Source organism: Poeciliopsis prolifica, unplaced genomic scaffold (assembly GCF_027474105.1).
Source record: "Poeciliopsis prolifica strain line A6 unplaced genomic scaffold, Auburn_PproV2 SCAFFOLD018, whole genome shotgun sequence".
NCBI classification, from domain to species: Eukaryota; Metazoa; Chordata; class Actinopteri; order Cyprinodontiformes; family Poeciliidae; genus Poeciliopsis; species Poeciliopsis prolifica.
Window position 1 is genome coordinate 227,938 of NW_026562393.1, and position 9,563 is coordinate 237,500.

A 9,563-nucleotide genomic window follows, 5' to 3' on the forward strand; every position below is an offset into this window, starting at 1 on the left:
TTACATTGAAAGTTAGAACGCAAACACAAACAGCAACTCCGAAAACCAGCGGCTTATTTTGGCTGCGTTCAGAGGACAGACTAACTGCGATTAACAATGCAAGTTGGTTTTCTTTGTAAGCTTTCAAACGATGCTACATTTTCATTGAGAAATGCTGCCGGACAAAACTGTGTTTGTGGCTGATTATCTGACAAAGGTGCAAAAAAAAAAACAACAAAAAACAATCTAAACAAAACCTAAACCAGTTATTACTTCAAGTCTCATTACATTTTTAGATCCAGAGACATTTGGGTCCCTACATACTTGTGGTCTTTTATTGTAGCAAACCCAGAGAAAAGTTAGCAGTTCTCACTGATATGTGTGTTTTTGACAATTTCTTCAGGTCTTATAAATACAGTTGACATGTTTCTGCTTCCCAGTTGATATTTCCTTCTACAGGTTGAGAGCAGAAGCAGGTCCAGCTAACATCTCTGAAGCAAAATCAACAAAAGGAACAATTTGTCACTTTTGGTCCAAAACAAGCAGCAAATTCAACTAACGTCTCTACTCTGAGTCAAATCTGAGTCAAGAGGCAGGTTTAACCAATGTTTCTCTCTGAATTGGTCCTGGAAAAGGTGCAACCAGCACCTCTAAACTATAAACAAGAGCAGAAGGTCTAGCCACCACTTCTGATTCAAGACCAGCTGCAGGTGCGGGCTACTCACAGTGTGGACTCTCCTTCCCGCCGGCCTTCAGCAGCAGCTTGGCAATGGGTGTGTTGTTGGTCATGATGGCGATGTCGAGCGGCGTCAGGCCCTGGCTGTTGGGTGTGTTCAAGTCCAGCTCCTCAGCAGAAAACTGGTACAGTAGAATCTGCACGGTGTCCAGATCCTGCTGCTCCACGGCCTCGAAGATGCAGTCGCTGCCCTGCATCGTCTGAAAGGAGGATCATGGTTACGTGAGTTTAAGATGCCGTTTCCCTCCCGTAAAATATGATCTGAAGCTGATCAGGCTTCAAAAAGAACTTTCCTGCACAGCCTCGGTTCAACAGACTGAACATTTCCGAAGGAACATTTGCTTGTGAACACACTTCACTCTGTGACCTGTGAATCATTCAGACATTTTAAAGACTTCATGTCTCTTTGAAAGTCGTTATGGCCGTAAGAATAGGAACTAACAATCTCAAACACATGAATGTCTGGAGCAAAGGTGAAAAGTATGTAAAGTGGAGGCAGATAAGGTCTTACTTCTGCAGATAGACTGATTTTCAGTATCTCTTTTCAATGGACTGCAGCTACACAAGACAAAAACGTCGGGGAAGAAAACCACAGCAGGATGCTTTGAGGATGTTCGGAGCAGTTGATTTAACTTGGAGGGTGAAAACTAATAATACACAAAAAGCTGTCCTGCAGAACTTCATGACTCTGGCTGAATGTTTTGGGATCCTCGTCGTCTTTCAGGATGCAGGTGTGATGGTGTTGGGCATTAAGGGTCTGAACAGGGAGTGTTAAATGTCAGCGAAGCGCCGCGTATTGATCGACTGCTCCCCTCTTCATCCGTCTGCGTCTTTCTTTTCATGTCTGCTGTTGTGGCTGGTCTGTAAATGTCAGTGGGCTGGGAGAAAATTCTGGAAGGCTTTCAACGCCCACACACGCGCTCGCGTGTGCACCACAGCGTGATCCCTCTCACTTGATGAGTCTAAGTGACTGAATGTTTCGTAGGGCAACGGGAAGGACATGATGAAGGAAGGTGAGAAAAAAAAAGCTAAGCCGTTTCAGAGACGGAGAGACTGCCACTGTCTTCTAAGCAGCAGCAACGGTGGGTTTCAACCTTCCCACAGTCCAAGGCAACGGCTCAAAGATCCAGTTATCGTCGCAGAGTTGGATCAGCGACGGAGCGAACGAGATGGTTATTGATCCATCGGTCAGAGAGCTGAGCGGACCTACAGCGTTCCAGGGTTTTCCTCCGACATCAATGTTGTCGAAACTCCTCAGAAAGTGATTCAACATTCCACTGAACTGAAAGGAGATTACTTCAACAATTATTTGTAAAATTTTGCAGAAGGTGACATTCCAAAGACTCGTAATTGTTGATACGCGTCATCTGTCCATGGATTTTCCAATTAAAATCCCTGACTTTGTGGTGCTAATTTACAGATCGATCAAGGACTATGATTTGACACTGGTTAAGACTAAAGTGGCAGTGTTGTGGAAGTAAGATATTCTACAACCTGTTTGTGGCCATTTTTGTTAAAAATGTGCAAAAATGTCACAACTGCATAGCAAAAAAATGTCGCAATCCGTTGATTTTGCTAAACATATGTGAAATTAAGCAAAAAAAAGTAGATACAGATGGCAGTAAACAGATAAAAAGCAGCTTTGATTTGATAGATGGGGCAAAATCCAAGCATGCGACCATTATCTTGAATTTTCCATTTGTGTGCCCCGGTGGAGTCTGGAAGAGCACATTAAAAGTTATGGCGAGCCCGATCTGGCCTTGAGTTTGGCCAGATGAACATCAGCTCTACTCCAAGTTGTCCCTGGGGGATGAAGCTCCTCTTCTTCATCCAGAGCCAGAACATCATACAGAGGAAGCCCATCACAGCTTTAGACTGTAATAACCTGGTCAAAAGTTTCTGCTGTGATGAGTGTTGCGTTTGAATAATTCAAAAATCTGTCAGATTACTGAGCAACGTGAATATTTCCAGTGTTGACTTCAACTATAATCCTTGCCTTTTTATCTGTACTGAGTCACACAAAGCAGTGATTGTAGGGACTGAAAATGTGAAACGAACTTTGACGTTCATGTGTTTATCAATCGATCGGACACATGTAGCCGCTTTCAGCATCGTCTCTGCCGAACTCACCGAGGCCTTCCGGAGGCGGTCCGTTTTCCCAAAGAAGTAGGCATCTTCAAAGGAGGAGGTGCTTCCCCGCAGCTTTTCCGACAGGTTCCTGTAGAGGCGCTTGGCGGCGCTCGGTGACGTTGGCCCGCCGGGACACTTCCTAGTCTGGGACAACTGAAGGTTCTGCATCTGTTGGGTCATAACGCCTGGGAGATGTCTGCAAAAGGAGGGATGCAGAGAAGTTCAATGCCTGTGGGGAATAAAATGAGTGATGACATCGCAGGCTTTAAAGATCAGCCTGTTAAAGAAAGGATAAGAGAAAAGAAGGGTCAGACTTAGTGATACAATGCTAGCATTTAAGTTAGCATTGTTGGGTAACAACAATTGTTGGGTAGCATTGTTGCATAACATTAACATAATCCAAAAAGTAGGTTTTACCTAAAAAGCTACTTAGGTTTGACCTAAAATTGCTTTTAGGTCAAAATTAGTTAAAAGGCTAATGCTTACTAAAGTGATATTACCATAATTGTTTATGCTAACATGCTGAGAAACATAATAACTTAATCCATTCAGTACGCTAATTATGGTTTTTATGTGAAAATAAGCTAGGTAGCATTAGCATCAACAATGCTGATGCTATCAACAATCTTGCTAGCATTAGCACTTAAGTTTCAATGCTTAAGTGCTAATGTTTGAAGCATTAGCATTTAAGCTAATGCTATCAAGATTGTTAGGTAACTTTAACATAATCCAAAAAGCAGGATAAATAGTTTTTATGTCAATATTAGCTAGAACGCTAATGTTAGCTTAAATGCTGTCATCATGTTTGCTTAAGCGATGACTACCTGAAACAATGGCGCAGTTAAAAACGCTACAGCTGGTGTGTAATTTTAAACAAATACCATCAGTCAGTAATATAAAAACAAAGATTCGTTTTAGTTCGTCTCGAGGTCATCAGTCGGAAGCACTGACCTTATGATCCTCGACAAAATCACATCAAAACACGGGAAAGACATGAAACAGGAATGTTCAACAATTGTCATGGCAATGCATTTAAGACCCGAATGCTGGGCCTGCAGTGACGAAGCTGGGCTAAATGTGCTCTGTGTGACAAGATATTTCTAACAGATATTGGTGCTTTGAAATACTAAAGTATTTTGTTTTTTTTAATCACAGTGTTACTGACTGAGGTTGCAGCTCCTCCCTCTCTACGAAGGTCAGATGTTCAAGCAGCTTCGCCACATGAACCCGCTGACCTTTGAGGTTCTGACAGGACACACCTGACCTCTCCTGAGAAGCCGCACGATTTCTGCCTCCAGTAGCCTCCAGCTTTAAGGCCCTGCACCGGCGGAGCCCAACAATACAATCAACATGACTGACCTTTCAACTGACATTGCTGCCCTTTCTACAGACAAATGTTAGATTCTCCTCTTTTTTAAATTTTTTTTATCCACGTTTAACTTTTTGCAAAACAGGATCTAAAACCAGTCTGTCGGTCTGCGACTGCCTCCAGTCGGGTTGAAGGGATAAGCTCTTCATAATCAAACTAGATACGGCAGATGGGAAATTATTTACAGACGGGATCTTTATTTAATCTGGTTTGCGTTTGACTCGTGTCTCTCACCTCACCACAGTGACAAGTTATCTGTGTGAGCCATCACTAACATTTATGCAGCTTTTGGGTTCAATCGAACTGCTAGATGCTGTGCATCATGAAGACCAAGAGACACAACAGACGGGATCAGGCATAAAGTTCAAAAGTATAGATTTAGATGTTTACCAGGGAAAGCAGTGAAATATGGTAACTGGAGGAGGTGTAGAGATCCACAGCTCAGGTAAACACATTTTTTGACGGGAAAACTACTAGTGGCGCCTTCCACAAATCCGACCTTTTTGGAAGAGTGGCCAAAAGAAAACCAATTGTCGTCAGCGAAAGCCACAAAACATTCTGCCGGAAGTTTCCCCACAAGCCACGATAAGAGACTCAATACACAAGTAGAAGAAGGCGCTCTGTTTAGATCACACTCAGGTTCTTTATAGACTATGTACAGGCCAAAAATGTCCTCCAGAAGCACCGGGATGAGTAAAATACAAAGGCCCTTCTGGAATTCTGCATTATTTTTCTTAATAAGGCAGAACTTTTCCAGTTGTTTGGTCTGCTTTTAAGCTGCTGGGCATCGTTGATGGCACAACAGAAACCAACTTGGCGTCGCCTTTGGAATCAAACCGGTTCGACGTCGTCTCGTCCCCTGCTTTTTCTTGTTACGAGGTGATGCGGTGAGCCAAATAAGAGAGCTCCTGTCCCTCTTTTCCCCTTTCACCCCCGCAGCTCTTCGCTTACTCATTATGTGCGGAGCAGCTGCTGACAGCGTGGCGGCTGCAGGAAACACACCTGCAGCGTGTCGGCGGTCTCGGGCGATTGGCTTCGGCGATTGGCTCGGCGTGTTAATGTTGCAGTCGTTACATAAGGCCTAATGGCTCTGTAGTAAATCTGCTTGGAAGCAGAGACACATTACTGAGGGTGATTATGTGGCAAAGCTGCTAATAGCTCATTTTCAGCGTTCACAGGAAATTTGATAAGCAATAAAATCTACTGATGAACCAATAATCTGCTACGATAAGCCTCAGGGTAAACGTGTTTTGGGTGTGTGTGCATGTGTGTGTGTGTGTGTGGGGGGGTGTGAGGGGTGTGTGTGGGGGTGTTTTTCAGAAGTTTTAAAATAATAAGACAGGCAGCGCCACGAGGGACAGGAGGCCTGCCTTTTCCGACTTCAGAGGTTTTTCAATCGCATTAGGAAGAATCAATAGGTCCAAAAATGACCCATGAGATTCTACACAGTTTTATTATTCATCACACAAAGACAATATCTTAGTACCCTTGAATTAAGACAAAATTAACTCACAAGTAAGCTTTTCGGAAGATAGCAGCTTATTTTAAGTCAATACTGCCTTGATATTGATGAAGACGTGTTAATTCCACTGGCAGATTATTTCACTTATAACAAGGGAAATTGTTTTTGTCATAAAGTGAAATAATTTACCAGCGACTTTTTCATCAGTATTAAGGAATTGTTCACTTACAACAAGGTTCTGTATCTTGCTGAAAGGTTACCCGTGAGTGTGTTTTATGATTTCAAGGGTACAAAGACATTTGGACTAGACACTATATCGAAAATACTTAATATTTTTGTGAGTTTGGAGGAATTTTGGCCCACTTATTTTTCTGACATTGCTTCAGTTCACTGAGTTGAAAGCGAACCCCCGGAACACGTGTGAGAGAAAACAAGTTTCTTTAATCTTGCACCTGGGTTGGACTCTGAGATGCTACAACCCAATCATTCACGCATGCACACATTCACACACTGATGCTGGGAAGCTGCCTTCTGGCTACAGCTGCCCAGAAAACAAAGATGGGTACATTTGTGGATTTTGTTGGCAAAGTTTGAGGATAAAACGGAATGCGATTAGAAATACAATGAAAATGAGATGATTTCCATTGACTATCCTTTACAGAAAAACGTAAATGACAAAATGACGGGTTGATTTGATTGCAATGTTTTTACGTCACAAACTTCAGGACTGTCGTCCCTTGAGAAAGACGGTGATGCTGCCTCCAGAGCAGAGATGACTTAGCATCGACTGCTATTGGTACACCAAACCTTAGATTGGTTGTGTAAAGCCAAGCTTACCGAGACAACAGGACTTTAGGAAACATCATTAACTCACTAAAAACTGTTTTAGTTCCAGTTTAACTGCTGATAACATGTTAAAGAGAAGAGTTTGTTCTTTTTTTATTAATTTCCAATTCAAACAGGCAACAAAGTGCATCGAAATATGTTAACTGGACCCTTTTCGGGCTTAAGAGGATGAAAACCGAGATGCTGCCGCAGATTTCATTTTCTAATGTGTTGTTTTAGCGGGAGGCTGTGAAAAGACAACGAAAAGGAGCCTCTTCAGGTTCACCAGTAGCTTATAATCCGTCCACGCAAGGCCAAGTGTGCAAAGAGCGGCTTTAATCACGGTTTCTGAAATGAAAACAAGAGACTTTGTCCTCCCCCGACATCCAGCTGATGGGAAAACACGACCTCGCCGAACTGAAAATGACATTCAGCGGAAACTTCTGAGAGCCTCTCCTGTCCTGCAGCTCCAAACACAGAGGTTGTGGTTTTTTTTTTTGTGTGTGTGCGTTTTTTTTTTTTTTTTTTTTTGCTTCCACTCCACAGCTCTGATGGCTCTGCTCAAAGTGCGGCAAAAGTCGGATAGGAACCAACCAGCGCAACAAGAGCAACGATTACACACTCCACTGGGTCCTTTGGCAGACGGGGAGGGATGTACGAGTGTGATGGAGACACGCGCGCGCGCACCCACTCAGCGGGTTTTTGAGTGTTTGAGGGGGAAGTAATCGACCTTCAGTTGCAGAAGAAGAAAAAGACAGTGGCGATAATGAAAGATTCGCACTAAAGAACATCGAGTTCAGAACTAGTAGTGATGACTTTATTACATTACAGATGACAAAGCCTTTGAAAAGAGGCAGCCAGATCATATGCAGTTTTTCAGCTTTTTTTTTTCTGGCAGAAATACTGCCAGAAAATATTAGTGTATTTTGGAGCTTCTCCAAATGCACACCTCAGATATGAACTGTGGGCTACGTAGCTGCTTTTCTGTAGATTTATTCAAAACAAATGCATACGAGGCTTAAAGGAGAAGTGTTGTCATGAAGATGTGCTGAAGGAGGCTTGTCTGGACGAGCAGCAGCTTCTTAAAGAGACAGAGGCCCGATTTGAAGGCGTTAAATTGCGTCTTTGACTCATGTTTAATATGTGCAGCTTGAGGAATTTCGTCTAAGATTGAGTTGTTCTTTTGTACAGGGCAGTCTAATGGAATCTTAAAGAGTCAATGAGTCAAAGGTCACTTTATTAGGCTCAATTCGAGCACCTTAGGAATTTAAACAGAAAATATGTGCTTGGCTAAATTAAGAAGTCTGTTTCAGTTCAACAGCTTAAATAAAGCCCTCTACAGAATACAAGAACTTCTCAGGAGTTAAAATGCAATTAAAACCACTTGACATCCCACTCTCTAAGTGAGCACTCTTTTGGTATTTCTTGCTCTGTGAAGGACGAGACAAGAACCCAGCTGATAAAATCCTACTTGGGATTTTCAGAGTTGAGGCTCTCACAATGCCATTTCCAATCGGGAGCTTTTTGTTGTAGCTGTAGCTTTTTGTTGATCCAGTGCCGCTTGGCTCAGAGGAAGAATAAATTCACATTTTGTTTTCTGTCCCTTTTTGTCACGTTTTCCCTTTTGGAACAGGTCATTATCCTCCAAGCAAGGCTCCAATACTGCCAAGGAAGTATCAATAAGCAAACCGCTCTGAAAGTAAAAGCAAAATCCTGCCCACTTCCACTGCAGCAGTTAACAACACAGAGACGACTGGCCGAAAACTCAGCATACCGATGGTTTACTCGCCATTATGGAAACATGAGGCTTCATGGAGAACCGTCGTTACGATGACGTCCTGAAGGCGGATTGTCAGGGAAACATTTTTTGTACAACCGAGAAGTTTACAGACGCTGCACGTTTCAGACTTCTATCTGTTGACGTATTTTAAAAAGCATGCCTGTTTTTTTTTCCACCAGGGTGCGGCAACTTGGGTGCTCGTTCAACTCCTTCGTAGTTTTATTTCTACCCCAGAGAAACAAAGTAGTGCTGATTGTGAGAACCTTTGATCAGCTCCACAAAGTACATAAGTGGTAAATATACCTTCTGTTCAAAGAGATTGTCAGAATTGTGTAAAAACGTAGAATTTAATAGAATTTAGATCTCTCCCTAAAGGCTCCCTTAATGCGTTGTTCAGTCTTAGATTATGCTGCTGTAAGGATAGATTTCCAGGCTCAATGTGCTGCTGCTTGACATAAGGCAGAGAGGATCTGTTCAATTAAACCCATGGCAGAGAGGAGCAGCACATTTCCCACACTTATAATAACACATTTATTAATTGTTTTTCATTCCTTTTTATTTTTTTAAATCAGTGCTGGACTACGCTTTTCAGAAACACGACAAAACGTGTCGAAAGATCAAAACAACTCATGAGGTAAGCCAAGATTTGCAGCTCTGTTCTACGTAAGGAAAACTTCTGGCGAAATGATTCGTCTTACAAAAAGAAAAGAACTTGAGTTAACAGAGATAAAACTGGAGTCTCTTGCATCACTGCAGAAGGTCACTGTTTTATCTTTAAATAGTTTGAATGGATAATTAAGGCAGCCGCAGATCACAGATGTGTGTGCTGGCTGCAGTCTGCAGACATCCCATAGTCATGAAACAGAAGCCGTCTGCAGCAGCTCAGATAACAGCACGGTTTATCTGCGGGTCAGCAAGGTGAGGGCCAACAAACACTGCATATGTAAACTTACATGCACGCCTTCACACAGACACAGAGCGTAGGTGAACACATACACAAGCGTACACCTCAGATACACACAAATCAGAGATGGTAGCTTAATGGTTATGACTACAAATATGTCTCTCCAGCGGGTGATGTAAGTACTTGATGCATTATTTTTTTAAGTTATGAAGAATTGAGAGGTTTGGATTTTTTAACTTTGAAACATCTGCAACTGTGAGACAAAATCTAAAAAAAAAAATAGAACGTTACAATGATTTTGAATTAATTAATTATTTTTCTTTTTTTTTGCTTGAAATAAGAAAGACAAACAATAGAAAGTAGACATTTATACTTGAT

General features: G+C 42.2%; 1 protein-coding gene across 1 annotated transcript in view; it reads right to left on the bottom strand.

The window, feature by feature from the left end:
- ankfn1 (ankyrin repeat and fibronectin type III domain containing 1) overlaps positions 1–9,563 on the bottom strand; it is a 74,548-nt gene that overhangs the window by 26,085 nt on the left and 38,900 nt on the right. The window contains exons 8-9 of the mRNA XM_055043205.1: positions 2,846–3,041; positions 705–915 (exon numbers count right to left, since the gene is read on the bottom strand). Coding sequence (XP_054899180.1) covers positions 705–915; positions 2,846–3,041 — 407 coding nt within the window. The remainder of the gene's footprint in view (positions 1–704; positions 916–2,845; positions 3,042–9,563) is intronic.